This window comes from Pogoniulus pusillus, chromosome 26, assembly GCF_015220805.1.
Source record: "Pogoniulus pusillus isolate bPogPus1 chromosome 26, bPogPus1.pri, whole genome shotgun sequence".
Lineage (NCBI taxonomy): Eukaryota > Metazoa > Chordata > Aves > Piciformes > Lybiidae > Pogoniulus > Pogoniulus pusillus.
The window spans coordinates 3,585,035-3,603,412 of record NC_087289.1 but is presented as its reverse complement, the minus strand read 5'-3'; the positions used below and the strand labels follow the sequence as shown (position 1 = coordinate 3,603,412).

Here is an 18,378-nt window from a genome sequence, read left to right as displayed (position 1 = left end):
GAAGCAGCACTGGTAGGCAATGGCAGGTCAGTGGGGCCATCCCAAATATGTTTGCAGGAGGAAGTAACCTGTCCTTTTCTCTCTTTCAATAACCAGGAAGCCAAGAACCAGAGCAGTGCTCACCAGAGCCCCTTCATGGACTACTTTTCTTCCCCCTCCCTCCCATCAGCAAAGTCATTTTATGCCCTTCCCCCAGCATTTCTACACAAATAAATTTTGCAGACAAGTCCTTGCCTTCTGCAGGTTTTGGGAGCACCTAAGGCTCCTGCTGTGTTGCACAAGTACCACAGCTCACAGGTTCTTCCAAACTGGTGACTCTGTTTGAAGCCTAGCTTTGTGACAACCAGTAGCTTGTTTTACTATAAGATACTTGAGCCAGTTTCAACAGAACAATTGTATTCCTTTTGTGGATAATTAAAGCATCTCAAAGACCAAGCTGAACGAAGTGGAATGCACATCAGTAACAAAGAAGCACAAGCCTGCTCCTACGAGTGTTTCTGCAAGTGCAGCAGCCTTCTTGGCAGGCACCAAAAGCTTTGCTTGCCCTCTGTTGGGGGGCTGGGGAAGGATTTGCTGCCTGGGTAATGAGTGCCACTTGCTGGATGGACCTTGTCAAAGAGGGACACAGAGTGATGGAGGCATTGAAACCAGAGTGCTCCTTGCTTGTTAGCCTCTCCAGCCGTTTGATTAGCAGGTGACATTCAATTAAACTGAAGCCTGTGATTAATTTTGAACCAAGCAATTAAAAAGCAGAACACGGTAATGTTTTATGCAGTATGTAATGCAGACAACCTGTGGAGCTGACTTCCATGAAGGGGTCAGTGAAGCAAATGCAGTGTGTAGGTGGGAATGAAGTGATGGTTGATTTAATGCCCACTAGCAGGCTATGGAAGCTGAAGTGACAAGCACAATCAAATCACATGCTTCAGGGCATAAATTGAAGGGGTTGAGTAGTGGAAGCACTTATGTATAGAAAAGGTCTGATCCAGAGAGGTGCTGATTACCTGCAAATCTGATGAAGTTCAGCCAGGGAAAGGAAACTCAGGAATTGTTCAGCTTCTCCACTGGCTGAGTCTGTACTTGCTAATTTTCCTTATTAATAAACCGTGTAATATTTTAGCCTGCTGGCACAAACATTCATTTTACTACAGTAGCATTTATTTCCTTTCACAAACATTAAAGCTGCTTCTAAAATAAGATTTTTATGGAGATAATTTGTAGTGGGGCTGGTAGAAAATTTGTCTCTTGAAATAGGCTATAATTCTTTTTCTAGCAAAGGTACTTATATAGCCTCATGATGAGAATATGTGAGCACTCCATAGCACACAGTAGATTTATCTTCCCAGTTTCCTTCCTGAGCAGAGAAACTAATACTAATCCCATTCTAAAGGTGGAGACCTGATCCATGAAACTGGCTGGGGGCTTCTGTCAATCTTTTGGGCTACTTATGATAGACTCAGCTGCTCATTTTAACTCTGTGAGCTCACAGCTCCCTAGGCAGGCGATGCGCTGTCATAGGTATGACATTTACCTTCTGCACCAAAGCAGGGCTGATTGTGGCCCCCAGCCCTGTTGAGAGAGCAGAGAGAGAGAACTCAGGCAGGCTGAACACAGCCTTCAGTGACTTGCCCATGACAAAGAAAATATCTGCTTTTATCTGGAATCCAGCTAAGGGGGGGAAATTCAGCATCTTTCCTCTGCCATTTGAGAACCAGGCAGGCCAGGACCTCCCAGGAATTCCTCAGGCAGACTTGGTCCTGCTTGGGTATAGGACAGTCTCTTTGAAATCTCTTCCCACCCTGTCTGCAGTGGTCACCTCTACAAAAACAAAAAACAACCCAACAACAAAGGCATTCTTTATCCTAATACATTTCTATAGCACTAAATACCTAAACCCATAATTAATATCCACGGGGAACTGCCACATGGGTCCTGGGCAAATCAAAGCCTAAGGTTCTGCAGTGCTAGGGCAAGAGAAGCTGGGGATAGTCACCATAAAACTAAGAACAGCTCAAATGAGCAAACTTCCCTCCTTCCCCCCTTTTTTCTCTCCATAACCAGCTCCTGCCACTGCTACTCCCCCACTAACCTCCATCTTTTACTTTGCCTCCCCAGCCATATTTTTTCCTGCCTTTTGCACTAGATACATCTGATGGGCTGTGCTAAATGTTTTAAACGTGGCAAACGATCCCTCATCACAGAGTAGCACGATTGCATTACAATGTATTAGAACAACATGACTTTGCCAGAGGGTGTTTGTTGGCTCAGTGCCCAGTGAAGGAGGCAGCCCAAGTTTGAGAAGTAACTCTCCAGTCATTTATCAACATTTGGTTCTAAAAGACACGAGGCTGCACCAGCCTAAGCAGTATTAGAGAGGTAACTCTGGAGGCTGAGCCAGAAACCCTGAGCACAGACAGATCTTTGAGTGAGCTTCTTGACATCCAGAGCCTTATCAAAACGTCAAGCTGAGATCCTATGGCAGATTCACCTCATGCTTTTGGCGTTGATTCTGTTGCAGGTTGTCTCCCCTTTTAGGCTCAGGTGAAATATGTGCTGCTTTCAGTCTCCTGGTCAGCTTGTGCAAAAGGGCCAATGGGATCACACTGCTCTAGCATAATGGAAGATCTCTGATGGACCAAGTGGAATTGCACCAAGCCAACACGTGGCATCTAGAGCTTGTTTTCTTTCATGATATCCTCATAGGATGGAGGCAATTCAGTACACCCAACGCTGAACCATGGGGTAGAAGAGGACATCTCCACAGTCATGCATGGTCTTGGAGATCCAGAGAACGGGCACTGAGGTGCTTCACTTGCTGGAAAGAAGCAAAGCTGTAAGCACAGAGCAGACAGGCATGAAAAGCAAGGGAGGGAGTGAGAGGGTTGAACCTGGGAGGAGCTGCCAAACCACTTGGAGACAAGAAAGGCATGGATATAATTTTTGAAGCATGGCATCACAAAGACTCTTACCACAAAATCCAGATACAAGAAGTGAGAACAGAGGAATTTGGGTGGGTTTGGGGTGGGTCCTCCCTGTGGACACACTGTTCATGATGACCCAGAAAGCAGGCAATACCTCCTCTGGGAAGGGCTTAGTCTAATGACAGAAGTAGCTTTAGTCTTGTTAGAGTGACTATTGTCTGGCCCAGCCTGCTGATGCTGCTGGCAATACTCCAGGTCAGTGCTGGGTGCTACATGTAGTCATCACGACTCAGTCCTCAAAAGCCTGGGTACTCCTGTGGGAATGCTGAAGGTGGCTGCCACAATGAACAGCACCTACCAAGACAAATTTTTGCTCAGGTGGCACGAGTAGACCAGTGTCAATCTGCCTGAGAAATTCAGGTCATGTGTTGGAAAGGGCTGCTTGATCCCAGGCAGTGCCTATGGTTGTGTACATCAAGCTGCAAAGTGCCTGAGGAGAAAGTCCTACATTAGCATGGCCAAGCTCTGACTAGACACGTTTGGGACAAGGACACATAGGGACAGCACTGAGTTCAGCTGAAGGTACAAGTAGGGAAAAGTGGATTTGGCTTGCTTAATGCCTCCACTTCATGGTCTGAACCTTCCACAAGAGGTCCAAGCTGAGGATCCCACTGCTAACCAAAACCATAGCATCCCAGGTGCAATCTGGCTCCCACTCAAGCCTAATTGCCTCTTAGTGGGCTACAGGTGGGGCCTAGAACACAAACCCTATGAGGAGAGGCTGAGGAAGCTGGGGTTGTTTAGCCTGGAGAAGAGGAGGCTCAGGGTAGACCTCATTGCTGTCTACAACTACCTGAAGGGAGGTTGTAGCCAGGTGGGGTTGGGCTCTTCTGCCAGGCAAGCAGCAACAGAACAAGGGAACACAGTCTCAAGTTGTGCTGGGGGAACTATAGGCTGGAGGTTAGGAGGAAGTTGTTGGCAGAGAGAGTGATTGGCATTGGAATGGGCTGCCCAGGGAGGTGGTGGAGTCGCTGTCCCTGGAAGTGCTCAAGCAAAGCCTGGCTGAGGCACTTAGTGCCATGGTCTGGTTGATTGGCTAGGGCTGGGTGCTAGGTTGGACTGGCTGATCTTGGAGGTCTCTTCCAACCTGCTCGATTCTATGATACGAAAGCCAAGCAGGGCCAGTGGGACCCTGCAGCAGATAGGGTAAGGACTAACCACAAAAGGCATCAGAGCCGCTGAGCGCAAAGACAGCCACGGTGCGTCGGTGGGGGAGGGAGCTCCGCTCTCTGAGCCAGCACTGCAGACAGCAGCAGATCCCGCAGGACAGAATCAAGGCCAGGAAAAACAACATCAGGAACCTGAGGCAGAGGCACCACCATCACCATCTGCGAGCAACACCAACAGATGGCTGCACGTCTTCAAATTAACATATTCATTAACATCTTTTGGAGAGAGCTGTTAAATGTTGCGGTTTCCCCATCAGTGTGCTGGATGTGATCAAAGTCCCAGCAAACAAACGGCTCAGTGCTGAGTGCTCAGCACTGAGTGCTGGCTGGAAATTCAAACGTTTCTCCCCGAAATCATTCATCAGTTTTGCCCGGCTCAGTTGTCAGCATACAGTGAGGAGGATATGGATAAATGATTCCCATTAGTCAGTAAAGACAGAACACAGGGACAGCCCAGAAGCAAGGCTCTCCAGCCATCAGTCTCTTTTAATGCCTTTTTCTCTATATATCCATCAAAGAATATTATTTGCCAGACTTTCCCTCTAAAACAGATCTGAAACTTACCACACATACCAGCTGCTAAAGTTTTCATCACTCTGCCCGAAGCACCTAACAAGGGAAAAATAAAAGGAACTTTCATCATGAGGGGCCGTACTGGCTCCAAAGCACATCTGCCAACACAAAGAAAAGCATCATCAATAAGAAGAGGATTGAGAAGTTTTCCCCCATCAAGGGAACCCTATTAAAAGTTTTTCTTTGTAGATGGAAGCAAATGCAGATGATGCACAAAGCAGCATGCAACAGGTTTGCTTTTTTAATACTGGCACCCCCCCACCAGTGTTTGCACTGAAAACCCTAAAGGTTGCCAGCCTCCCTTTCCTCTTTCAGAAGAAAAAGGACCCTTTCCTAGAAGCCCTCATTCCTCTGCCCTGCTGGTGTGCCTGGCAGGAGCACAGCATCCCTGAGAGCGCCCGGGGTGAGAAAATGGAGAGCCACACTTACCTCTCGCCAAGCTCACAGTCCGACTCAGAGTCTGCTAACTGAAAACACACATGTAAATCAGAGAGGGCAGATGTCTGCTTTTGCTTTATCATTTACCAGCATCATTACTGATCAAAGAGTGGCAAGCTGGAGAGGAAGAGCCATACAGGTGCTGGCTTCTGCAGGGATGAGAACCTCTCCCTGGGGACCACAGAGCCAAGCTTTCACCTCTGCGTGTCTCTGGTCTGAGCCAGCCCACATCGAAACCTTGCAGAGAGCTCAATAAATTCAATGGTTTGCAGATGAAAGCTAGGCCAAGGGGAAAGCCTTTTTAATGTGAAAGATGGAAGGGCAAGAACAGGGAGACAAAAGCAGGTGTCAGAGCCTTGCTTACAGAACCGGGCTTTGCTCTTCAGAAATACCTGCTGAAAACGACCTGTGACCAAGTTCTTGGTCTATAGTCCACTTTCCAGTAGCTACTTGTGACTGTAGCTGTAAAATGAACCTGTTTTGACCAGATGTGTGCTCAGCACAGCATTCTCCTCCTTTCAGATAATAGTGGTGCATCATTCCCAGAGTCAGGTTTCAGGTATTGCAAATATGTGAACCTGAAACTTGTTTTTCAGGTATATTTTCTCCTCTCCACTCCAGTGAGCTTATTTTTGCAAGCCTTGTCAATCTCAGCCTCAGTTTCAGATTATCTGGGCAAAAAGTGCCTGGCGTGGTTCAGCAGTACGAATCAAATTCAAACACAACTTTTGGCTGACTCACTTTAGGTGTGTTGTGACACTTGCCTGAAAAAAAAGCAGATCAGGTATAGAACTGAAATGGCTCTGGGAAGGAGAACAAACAGGATGGAAGACTCCAGATTTATCTCTTGGAGAAAACTATTAGAATGTACTTTGTAAATCATTACTTTGGGTTTCTTTCCTTGTGTCTATCCAAAACAGGTAGAGATTCTGGATGGAGCTCTGCTTCATGTCACATATGTGCAATTAATCTCTAATTAACAGGATGTGGTAAAGATTTTGTTGTGCAAATCTTGTGTCACTGTCAACAGCCAGAAATGACCCCACAGATCTCTATACTTCATCAGGTGCTGTGCACACACTGCCTTTTGCTCCCTAGTTCCACTGCTGCTCTCTAACTATGATTAAGTCTTTCACACAAAACATTATTTATGACATTTCATGAGCTGTTAGAATCCAAATGAGAAACAGAGGAAAAAAGACAGAAGCTTCAACTCTTCCAGATGTGTCCTTCTAAAATTAATTTAGCATATCACACATGCATCCTCCTGCAGAATTTGTAACTTCTATCTATCTATATTTCCTCTCCACATCCTCACTGTCTATCTATCTATCTATCTATATTTCCTCTCCACATCCTCACTGTCTGTCTGTCTATCTATATTTCCTCTCCACATCCTCACTGTCTATCTGTCTATCTATCTATCTATATTTCCTCTTCACATCCTCACTCTCTATCTTTCCTCTCCACATCCTCACTGTCTGTCTATCTATCTATCTTTCCTCTCCACATCCTCACTGTCTGTCTATCTATCTGTATTTCCTCTCCACATCCTCACTGTCTATCTATCTATATTTCCTCTTCACATCCTCACTGTCTGTCTATCTATTTATCTGTATTTCCTCTCCACATCCTCACTGTCTATCTATTTATCTATCTATTTATCTACATTTCCTCTCCACATCCTCACTGTCTATCTATTTATCTATCTATTTATCTATATTTCCTCTCCACATCCTCACTGTCTATCTATATTTCCTCTCCACATCCTCACTGTCTGTCTATCTATCCTCTCCACATCCTCACTGTCTGTCTATCTATCCTCTCCACATCCTCACTGTCTGTCTATCTATCTATATTTCCTCTCCACATCCTCACTGCCTATCTATCTATCCTCCACATCCTCACTGTCTATCTATTTATCTATCTATCTATCTGTTTATCTATTTATCTATCTATCTATATTTCCTCTCCACACCCTCGCTTTAACTGATGATTAGAATAACAGGTTAAAACCAGACAGCTGATTGCTGTGATTATATGTACCCTGAGTACCCTTCATGGGAGAATGACAGCCTCTGGGCTCTCAAACTACCTTAGCGTAGCTAAACTGCAGCAAAGTGCATCTACTCTGAGTCAATAACCTATCAATGCAGCCAAACACCCACTCATGCTCTTCCATGTCACAGAGGAAATAAAGGATCGAGTCAGATATAGCTTTCTCTGGAGCCTTTCTATGGAGGGCTACGAAGATGATTAGAGGACAGGAGACCATGGTTTATGAGGAGAGGCTGAGGGATCTGGAGCTTTTTAGTCTGGAGAAAAGAGGACTTAGAGGGGATTTGATAAATGTTTATAAGTATCTGAAGGCTGCCAGGAGTGGGGGGACAGGCTCTGCTCACTGCTGCCTGGGATAGGACAAGGAGCAATGGGTGTAAGTTGCAGCAAAAGAGGTTCTGCCTCAACACAAGAGGGAACTTCTTTACTGTAAGCGTCACAGAGCACTGGAACAGGCTCCCCAGAGAGGCTGTGGGGTCTCCTTCTCTGGAGCCTTTCAAGGTCTGTCTGGATGTGTTCCTCTGTGATCTATGTTAGATAATCATAGAATCAACCAGGTTGGAAGAGACCTCCAAGCTCATCCAGTCCAACCTAGCACCCAGCCCCAGCTGATCAACTAGACCATGGCACTAAGTGCCTCAGGGGGGTTGGACTCAATGATCTCTTTGGGTCCCTTCCAACCCCTAACATCCTATGATCCTATGATGATTCTCTGCCTTACTTGCAATGGTTGTGAACATTAAATCCTCCCCAAATTCATCAGATTACAAAAAAAATTCTCCCCCTGCCACTCCCTGCCCCCCACCCAAAAAAACCCACCCCAAACCCAACAAAACCCACACAAAAAAAAAAAAAAAAAACCCAAAAAATCTGACAACTAAATTCTATAAAAGTTGAAATCTTTGCCCCACAAAATCCCTAAAATTAGACAGGTCCTAGTGAAGGGTTTGATTACCTGGAAGAAGGTTAGACACAGAACTCCAGTGCCTGTGATCCATGATGCGAAGCACAAAACTCCAGGTCTCTGCATCACCAGCAGGAGAAGCGTGGGAAGGCCTTTTGTTTGCAGCAGTGTTTTACCCTCTGTAATTTGGACCTTTTAAAACTTCTCTGCCCATTGTGCCTTCTGCCAGAGAACAAATTATCCAATGGCTTCCTGTGCTTCCCAAATTACCGCTAGCCAGGCAAAGAACAGTTTGAGTTTGCATGGACACACTCAAACGGCTGCTAGAAGTTAAATGAACACTAGTTTAAGGTCAGCACCTTGCAGTTGTTTCAGTGTTTCCATAGCTGTTCACAAATTCTGTTGCTGAGGCTTAGTTCCTTATTAACCCATGGCATTATTTAACAGGACCTGCTACAAATGAAGAAGCAAAGAGGGCTGTGTGGTGAGGCAACGCTTTCATCGCACGTTGCCTTCACCTGCAGTTATGGCATGACAGAGAAAGCAAAGCTGCTTCCAACCATCTCCTATGCACTGTGCCTACCCCTACAAAACTTTGCACCAAGGGTGAAAGAAATTCTTCTCAGCCTGAGAAAACCAGCACAAGCAACACAACTGCTGTTAGACAGCTGAAAAGGGTTGGTTTGCTTGGAAACCTGATAGGGCTCAAGATATGTGGCTCTGATGTGGGTCAAGAACTGGCTGGAGGGCTGGGCCCTCCAGAGAGTGGTGGTGAATGGTGCCACATCCAGCTGGCAGCTGTCACTAGTGGTGTGCTCCAGGGATCAGTGCTGGGCCCAGTCCTGTTCAGTATCTTTATTGATGATCTGGACCAGTGGATTGGGTCCAGCATCAGGAAGTCTGCAGATGACACCAAGCTAGGAGCAGGTGTCGATCTGTTGGAAGGTAGGAGAGCCCTGCAGGGGGACCTTGACAGGCTGGATGGGGTGGGTAGAGGCCAATGGGATGAGACCGAACAAGGCCAAGAGCAGGTTCTGCACTTTGGCCACAACAACCCCAAGCAGCACTACAGGCTGAGGACAGAGTGGCTGAGAGCAGCCAGGAAGAAAGAGACCTGGGGGTGCTGGGAGATAGCAGCTGAACAACAGTTCAGCCAGCAGTGTGCTCAGGTGGGCAGCAGAGCCAATGGCATCCTGGCCTGGCTCAGGAACAGTGTGGGCAGCAGGACAAGGGAGGTTATTCTGCCCCTGTACTCAGCACTGCTCAGGCCACACCTTGAGTGCTGTGTCCAGTTCTGGGCTCCCCAATTCAAGAGAGATGCTGAGATGCTGGAAGGTGTCCAGAAAAGTGCAGCAAGACTGGTGAGGGGCCTGGAGCACAGCCCTGTGAGGAGAGGCTGAGGGAGCTGGGGGGGTGCAGCCTGCAGCAGAGGAGGCTCAGGGCAGAGCTCATTGCTGTCTACAACTACCTGAAGGGAGGCTGTAGCCAGGTGAGGTTGGTCTCTTCTGCCAGACAACCAGCAACAGAACAAGGGGACAGAGTCTCAAGTTGTGCCAGGGGAGGTCTAGGCTGGATGTTAGGAGGAAGTTGTTGGCAGAGAGAGTGATTGGCATTGGAATGGGCTGCCCAGGGAGGTGTTCAAGAAAAGCCTGGATGAGGCACTTAGTGCCATGGTCTGGTTGATTGGTTAGGGCTGGGTGATAGGTTGGACTGGATGATGTTGGAGGTCTCTTCCAACCTGCTTGATTTTATGATTCTACAAAAATGCATCCAAAACCTCAAACACCTTCAGTGGGTCTCAATAAATCATGGAACCACAGAATCACTCAGGTTGGAAAAGACCAACCAACATTATCTAATCAACTAAATTCTGGCACTAAGCACCACATCCTTTTTTTTTTTTTTTTTGGAAAACACTTCCAGGGATGGCAACTCCACCACCTCCCTGGACAGCCCATTCCAAGGCCACTCACTCTTTCTGCAAGTAATTTCTTTCTAACATTGAGTGTAAAATGGAAAAAAAAAAAAAAAAGGCTACACAATTTCATTGCACAACATAAGGATCCTAATGGATACGTCCTGATGATGCAGTGAAACAGAGGTGGAAGATGCAAGGGGGAAGTTCTTTACTGTAAGGGTCACAGAGCACTGGAACAGGCTCCCCAGAAAGGTTGTGGAGTCTCCTTCTCTGGAGCCTCTCAAGGCCTGTCTGGATGTGTTCCTCTGTGATCTGTGTTAGATAGCATTGTCCTGCTCTGGCAGGGGGGGTGGACTCGATGACCTCTTTGGGTCCCTTCCAACCCCTAACATCCTCTTGGGGCACATCTAACATTTTATCCTAAGGCTTCCTCAGATTTACCAAGTATCTATTGACTGTTGCCACAGTCAAATGCTTATAGCCTTACCTTCATCTTGGATTCCTGACAGCTGCCCTTTGTGGGGTTAATTTGAATGAACATCCTGTGATCCTATGTTCTGATCACCACAGTCCTGACTGCCACCAAAAGGACCATCCTGGTTTGCCCAGCAGTCAGTAATAGATTGTCACTGGGGTTTACAGCCCGTGGCTGAAATGCACCATTAACTACCCTCCCTCCAGATTTAACACAAAGGGTGTTGCTGTGAATATGTTTAGCTGTCCCTCCAGAAGTTAAACATTATGTTGTGATGCTATTACTTCAGTAATGATTGACAAAGCTAAGCTGCTCTTGAGCTATACCCCTGTGGCTTTGCTTTAACTATAAGGTCAAGAAGTCTAACCAGCTCTGATACACACGTTCGACCCCAGCTTGTTATTTACTGGTAGAGTTTTGCATAAACCAAGTCCAAACTCTGCTGTTCTCTCTTTTAGCTCGCTTCTAATCCAAAGCAAGCCTCTGAAACGAGGCCCTCTGAGAAAGCATCTCTTGTAGTGGGACTAAGTGCATGTGTTACCTGATAGAAGCAGTCAGAACGCATCCACGTCCTGCTTCGGATCGAACGTTTTCCATGTTGTTCAACAGTAAATTGCCAAACCAATTTCTTAGCTGCTTTCTTACAATAAAAAAAGCTTCTGCAGTATAAAAATGTGCACAGCCTCGTTGGGGACCTTGTGACTCTTACCATTTCAGGCTTCGAGGAGATCTTCTGTCAGTGGGGTAATTTCAGAGCTCCTCCTCGCACAATTACCTTCCTCGTGTCAGCGTACCCAGGGTGCTTCCTATTTAGAGCTAACAAATGGATCAGCCCCAGCATTTCAGGGGGCAGGTGCCACAATGATCTTCTGGTCCTCAAAACTAACACATAGCATTTGTTCTGGGTCTATGTCTGGGAGAAAAAAGGAAGAATAGGATTGCACCAGGGTTCAGCTTCTTGGCCTCGAGGCAAGCTGAAGCTTTCTGTTGCTTGGTCCCGTACAGAGGTTTCAACTGGTGGTGGCAATTTATGGAGCTTGGCCCTGCATTCTTGGTAACAATGGCAAGAAGAAAGAAATGGCTAAGAGGGGTCCATAAACTTTTGCTGCAGGTGCCATCCAGGCACTGAAAAGAGCTGCTGCTTCAGCAGGAAAACTCCTCCTGACCACCATCTACTGAGCAGCCTAAATACATGAAAGTCATAAAGAGCCCCAGGATTTGGTCTAAGACAACCAGGACCTGACACCCAAACCTATGGCAGGCTTAAACTCCTCCAACCTTCTCCCTGCCTACTGCAGCACTGCTGTCTTCAGAGTTTTTCCACTAGGATACTCATCTTCTGTGTAGCTGTGTCTCTGAGGATTATTTCCAGCCTCAGGGAATTTTCTAGCCTTTCTGTCATTCCCCCCAGGTGAGATATATGCACACATTGGAATGCACATCCCTGTGACAGGCAAGCCCTGCTCCCTTCTCCTCACTCACTGATGAAAAGTTTGCTATCTCTTGCCTCCTCAATCCATTACATCTCCCTCATCAGTGGACTACTTGGGAAGCTGCTCTCTGATAGATTTTAACCCACAGCCATTAGATTAAAAATCTGTTGTTTCCTCATCACCTTATGTCGTTGCTAGGTGACAAATGCATCTCCCAGGCAGCAACAGGGACTGTTGCAACATACAGCAATTTATGATTGTCTATTATCTCTGTGCTTTAAGATGCCTGGGAGTTGATGTGCAGTTCTAGGATCATCCAAAGGGTGACTTTCAGGGTTGCCACAGAAACCACCTCTGTTGAGGGATGGCTCTTGTTTGGCTTCATGAGAGGGGATACAAGAATGGTAAATAGGAGGAATTTGGGAGAAGTTGATTAAACTTTTCAAGTTTGATGGCTGGCTAAGGGAGAAGTCTGAATTTCAGGAACTGAGTTAGTTCTTGTTTGCACTTGTGCTAGGAGCAATGGTCCTTACTGACTTAGGTGATGCACAATAGTTTTTGGTCCTGCTTTTGGTTTGAGTCAAAATTTCAGGGAACACCCTGGGATCTCAGGGTTCTGGTAAGAGTGGGAATGAAGTTATCAGCAAACAGTGTCCCTAGCAGCTCAAAATCACAGCTAGCAACTGTTTAAAGGTCTTCCTAAGCTGGCTTCAGAGCATTTGGTGTCTGCTGGGGATGACTTTTGGGAAATCAATACAGTCCAGAATGAACTGTGAAAGACTTTCAGAAAGCAAGAGAGTGGCAGGAGGAAAGGTGAGACAGACACAGAGGAGGACACAGGACAGGATGGAGAAGATGGAGATGTGACATAAAAGCAGGGCAGCTGTGACCTCTACATTAAGGTCAACTGATGGGTTAATTAAGCATGTGTTGGCTTTAATGGGGCAGTGCTCTCACAACACCACCAAGTCCACTGGCAGCTCTCCCCTCCCAGCTACTCGACTTCACCACTGGCTTTGGCTTTGTTTTTGCAGCTGCATTCTTTCCTTGGTATCTGTGCTCAGCCAGGCTGCAGTCATCCCTCTCAGCCTGGCATGAGAAGACTTAGGACAGGTATATTGAGTTTAGCTGAAAAGAAAGGTAAGAGGGAGGACTGAAGATGCAACATTGCCTCTGCAACAGGAGAACTGAAGCAGCTTCAAACTCATCCTCACAAAATGAAAGCTGTAAAGAGCTGCTTCCTCCCTAGAAACACACTGAGATGAGTAATTCCAGTGCCAGGGAGAGCTATATAAGCTAATGGCCAGTGCTGGCCTGGGAACAAATGGGAGCAAACTGGCCAGGAATAAACTGAGGCTAAAAAAACAAAGAAGGTTCACCCCATCCGGAGCAGCCAGGCTGTGCAGCAGCTTGTCTGTGGGAGGCATGTGGGCACAAAACCAAATGGCTCCTGGGACAGAAATCATTGAGCTCCCACAGGGGATGTAACCACTTCAGTAGGACTTACTGACCCAGAGAGTCCTCTTCCGCCTGTGGAAACCACTCCGGATGGTTCTTAGACCCTCAAACCCATCTGCATGTACAGGAGTCAGCCAAGGCAGCCCTGGGCTTGCATTAGCAAGGAAGGATGAAGTCTCTAAAACAAGCCATGGTAGAGCTGGCATAGCCTGTTGTCTTTCAAAAGGATTATAACTAGCTGCTGCTCGCTGATGAATACGAGCCTTTGTGAGCCCGTGCAGAGGACGTGCTGCACAGGGGGAAGGAAAGACTCTGGGCACTGATTTAAATTAGTGCAAACAAGGATGACATTGTTCTGCTGCATCCTCCCCAGAAGCAAGGCTTTGCAGGTCACCCTCGAATCTGCAGAAACTGCAGCTACCACCAACGCTTTGCACGGTCCAGAGACCCCTTTTGTTTGTCTTGGTATCAGTAGGGAAGTATCCATTAGAGAATGGGGTCAGTAAAGCCTTTTTCTTTTTTTGCCTGGCAGAAAACTAAAGGAAACTCATTTTAGGTTAGTTTTATTTGTAAAAGAGACTTCTCCCATGTGTAAGCACATCCCAGACTGGGAACTGCAGAACAACGTTTATGATAGAATTAATGGAGTCCACAAATCCTTAAATCACACATTCATGGGCAGTCAAAAATGGAAAGCTAGCTAAGGCAGAAAGTTGTTTGGGTTTTTTTTGGGTGGTGGGTGGTAGAGTGTCCCTTATAAACTGACCTTTGTTTCAAAAACTTGAGTTGAATCTTAAAAAAAGTGTCAGAAGAACAGGTCTGGGGCTAAGCCCAGCAGTTGTTTGGTTTTATAGGGGAATTCAGACCTCAGCCTTACAATTTAAGATCTACTTTGCCTGAGGAACACCTTGCTGTCTCTTTCTGGCTTTGACATTGGGACTTGGGACAAATCCCAGCTCTATCTCTGACTTCCAACATAGCCACAAACTTCTCTATGTTACAGCCCACCTGGGAAAAAAAAGAGTGTAAGAGACCTTTCATCTCTCAAGCTCTCCAGATAGGCACTGTACCTCCCACAGAGCCCATCAGAAAGCAGTTCAAAGGGCTGGATAACCCTCAAGACTCACCCTCAAGGAACAGAAAAGCAGAAATAAGGCTAAAGCTGATAAAATTAAAAGCAGCTTGAATAAAAAGAGATGAAGTACACCAGAAAGACAGCCAAAGTAATGACTAGCAGAAATTCTCCCCTTAGGTTTCTTAAAGTGAAATTGAAGCTGATGATGGTTACTCGAGTTCTGAAGCCTGCTGCTGTTCCCTTGTGCTCAAACAGGTCCTCTTATTTTTAGTCAGTTAAAAATTTTATAGGTATTTTAATAATTAGAAATTATATTTGGGGTTTAATTATTTTTTTCTTAATTTATTTTAATTCCTCTATTGCCAGGAGCCAAGAAATTACAGTTAAAAAAAAATTACATGCCTTTTATATTTTAATCCCTGTAATTTATTTAGCTGCTGGATGTAAAAAGACAAAAGGAAAATAAATTGCTTGAAAGCAGATAGAGGCTTCATTTTCCTCTGCTTTTGAATTACTGAGATCACACTGGACACCACATGGGAGGTTTTGGCTGAGAATTGAGCATGAGAATATCTGGCACATCCTGAAACACATTTTCAAGTCAATTTTCCAGGCAGAAGCAGTTAGCAATGAAGGCTGAAATACACCATGCTGCCAGTCATTATCAGCTGGCACATGCACTGCTTTGCCAAGAGCCAATGCTTAGCTCTGCAAGAGGGGCCACATAAACACAGGCACATCTACATGCAACACCCAGATCCCAAAGGCTTGGTGTGCTGTGCCCTTAGGTGAGGGTTACAAGGTAAGAGTTCAGAGAGCGGTGATCAATGGTGCCAGATCCAGCTGGAGAGCTGTGACCAGTGGTGTCCCCCAGGGATCAGTGCTGGGTTCAATCCTGTTCAACATCTTCATCAATGACATTGAGGAGGGCACAGAGAGTCTGCTCAGCAAGTTTGCTGACAACACCAAGCTGGGAGGCTTGGCTGATCCAGCTGCTGACTGTGAGGCTATCCAGAGAGACCTGGGCAGACTGAGAGCTGAGCACAGAGAAACCAGATGAAGTTCAAGAAGGACAAGTGCAGAGTCCTGCAGCTGAAGAGGAATAATAAACTGCACCAGGACAGGCTGGGAGGTGATCTGCTGGAAAGCAGCCCTGTGGAGAGGGACCTGGGGGTCCTGGTGGATAACAAGCTACCCATGGCACAGCATTGACCTTGTGGCCAAGAAGGCCAATGGGATCCTGGGGTGTATTAGGAGGAGTGTGTCCAGCAGATCAAGGGAGGTTCTCCTCCCCCTCTGTCCTAGTGAGACCTCATCTTGAATACTGTGTTCTATTTTGGGCTCCCCAGTTGAAGAGGGACAGGGATCTAATGGAGAGGGTCCAGTGGAGGGCTACAAGGATGATTAGGGGACAGGAGGGCATGGCTTGTGAGGAGAGGCTGAGGGACCTGGGGCTTTTTAGCCTGGAGAAAAGAAGACTTAGAGGGGATTTGATAAATACTTATAAGTATCTGAAGGCTGCCAGGGGACAGGCTCTGCAATGGGTGTAAGTTGCAGCAAAAGAGGTTCTGCCTCAACACAAGGGGGAACTTCTTTACTGTAAGGGTCACAGAGCACTGGAACAGGCTCCCCAGGGAGGTTATGGAGTCTCCTTCTTTGGAGACTTTCAAGGCCTGTCTGGATGTGTTCCTCTGTGACCTGTGTCAGATAGCATTGTCCTGCTCTGGCAGGGGGGTTGGACTCAATGACCTCTTTGGGTCCCTTCCAACTCCTAACATCCTGTTGGGGCACATCTAACATTTCAACCTGAGGCTTCCTCAGATTCACCAAATACCTATTGACTGTTGCCACAGTCAAATGCTTGTAGCCTTACCTTCATCTTGGATTTTTGACAGCTGCCCTTTATGGGTTTAATTTGAATTGTTAGGGCCTTCATGTCCTGTCTGTCCCCAGCCAAGCCCCCCTAGCTCGGCCAGGCTCCAGACAGGGAAAAGCAGTTCAGACTCTCATGTTGCAAGCAGAGCCAGCTCAGAATAGGCTTCAGCCAGACACCTGCATACCCAGAATTAGGGAGGGCTCATATCAGTGCTCATGGATTGAAGAAAAACAGAAATAGCAAGCTGTCTCTTACCTTTCTCTTGTGACAGGTTAAAGCTCAAATGCTCTTCCTGGGAACAGATGACTTGATGCTTGGGAAAAGATGCTGAGTACCCAACTGCCTTGTACTACCCAAGTGTTCTGCAGCAGCGTAGCTGGGATGAGAGCAGGCATGAGAACATCAGTCACCAGAACCCTGCTCTCTGGCCACCTAGGTCAGCTTCTCTCCAGACTGGGGCTAGGGTGAGAAATGCTATCTGGAAGACCAGATGGAGAGCTCACATCTTCCTCCCTGCTCTCCAGGAGTTTGCTGCATGCATAAACAGGGAGATTTTTTTCCAGGGCAGGCAGGGATTGCAAATAAATCCACACGAGAGGCAGGGTCAGCATAGTTTTTTTCTCCCCCTCAACATGCAAATCATCCCACCAGCTTTAGTGTTTCACTTAATCACCCAGTTTTATATTTTCCCCAATAACCTGTCTTAAGAGCACACTCCTGTTTTCAAATCCAATACATTCCAATAGCAGGGCTCTGAAGACCTCTTACTTTTAACTATCCCTTAAAACTCACCTTGTAATTTCCCCACTGATTCCTGTTTCTGGTTCCTCAATTTCCTTCTGGCCAAGCAGTATCTTCCTGTGAGATGAATCCACTCAAGCTCATCTCCCTTCCCTAGAGACTTGGTTTAAATTTACCAGAAAGCCTCAAAGTGCCCTCAAGCAGGTTTTTATAATCTCCCCACACCTCCCACAGGCCTTTGCAGATCTGGAAGCAAAAAGGTGCAAACATTCAGGGCTGTCCTTAAAACAGGTGAGGGTGGTTGTATAGGACCTATTCAATAGGGAGGCAAAAAAGTTCTCCCCTTTTGGCTCTGCTACTGATCTCTCTCTTCTACAGCAAAGAGATTTCAGCTGGTTACCTTTGTAAACTCCTTCCTTGCATTTGCAGTTGAGGTTTTTGTGTTGTAAGAGAACCAGTCGTGCAGGATGCTAGGGGCTGTGTCTGATACATATGAGAGCCTGGATGCCAGACAAGTGGCATTCCTCTCAATTCCTTCCAGACAGGAATCAGCTTTAGATATGGATCTATTTTTTAGTAGACTTCCCCATTTAAAAAAGATATTCATAGAATCATAGAATCAACCAGGTTGGAAGAGACCTCCAAGAACATCCAGTCCAACCTAGCACCCAGCCCTAACCCATCAACTAGACCATGGCACTAAGTGCCTCATCCAGGCTTTTCTTGAAGACCCCCAGGGATGGTGCCTCCACCACCTCCCTGGGCAGCCCATTCCAATGGGAAATCACTCTCTCTGTGAAGAACTTCTTCCTAACATCCAGCCTATACCTACTCCGGCACAACTTGAGACTGTGTCCCCTTGTTCTATTGCTGGTTGCCTGGGAGAAGAGGCCACCCCCCAGATCTCTCCAGTCTGCTACAGACTCCTCTCCCCAGATCTCTCCAGTCTGCTATAGACATTGATGAGAGAAGAAAAAAATACTTAACTTGCATTGTCTTTTGGGATACTTGGGCACAGTGTTTGAGCAACTGAACAGACTTTTCTGGGGACCCAGCGGCACCACTGCAGATGGAACCTAGGAATGCTGAAGTTCAGCTGTGTTGTGTTAAAGCATCTTAGCTTGCACACTTAAAAGATATTTCCCAGGGAGGGCTTTCTAGAGGAACACCCTTGGAGCAACAGAGAAACACCAGTATGAACTCTGAAAACCACAGCTCAGACACCAATCTCATCTCCTGTGTACAGACCTCATCTGCCTTGAGGTTCTCCTATACATCC

At 46.5% G+C, this 18,378-nt stretch overlaps 1 protein-coding gene across 4 annotated transcripts; it reads right to left on the bottom strand.

Annotated features, from left to right (window-relative positions):
* Window positions 1-485: 485 nt before the first annotated feature.
* TMEM207 (transmembrane protein 207) lies at window positions 486-17,315 on the bottom strand. Of its 4 annotated transcripts, XM_064165160.1 has the most exons (8): window positions 17,151-17,315; window positions 16,614-16,734; window positions 11,226-11,429; window positions 8,175-8,345; window positions 5,153-5,190; window positions 4,715-4,759; window positions 4,140-4,282; window positions 486-2,815 (listed from the first exon to the last, which is right to left on the bottom strand). In XM_064165160.1, exons 4-8 carry the CDS (start codon window positions 8,247-8,249, stop codon window positions 2,670-2,672), a joined length of 447 nt encoding a protein of 148 aa, XP_064021230.1. In that variant the 5' UTR covers window positions 8,250-8,345; window positions 11,226-11,429; window positions 16,614-16,734; window positions 17,151-17,315; the 3' UTR covers window positions 486-2,669. The 4 variants fall into 4 exon arrangements, with proteins under 4 accessions (XP_064021230.1, XP_064021231.1, XP_064021234.1 ...); XM_064165161.1 differs by lacking the exon at window positions 11,226-11,429; XM_064165164.1 differs by lacking the exons at window positions 11,226-11,429; window positions 16,614-16,734; window positions 17,151-17,315 and adding an exon at window positions 10,529-10,576.
* Between the last annotated feature and the right edge of the window lie 1,063 nt (window positions 17,316-18,378).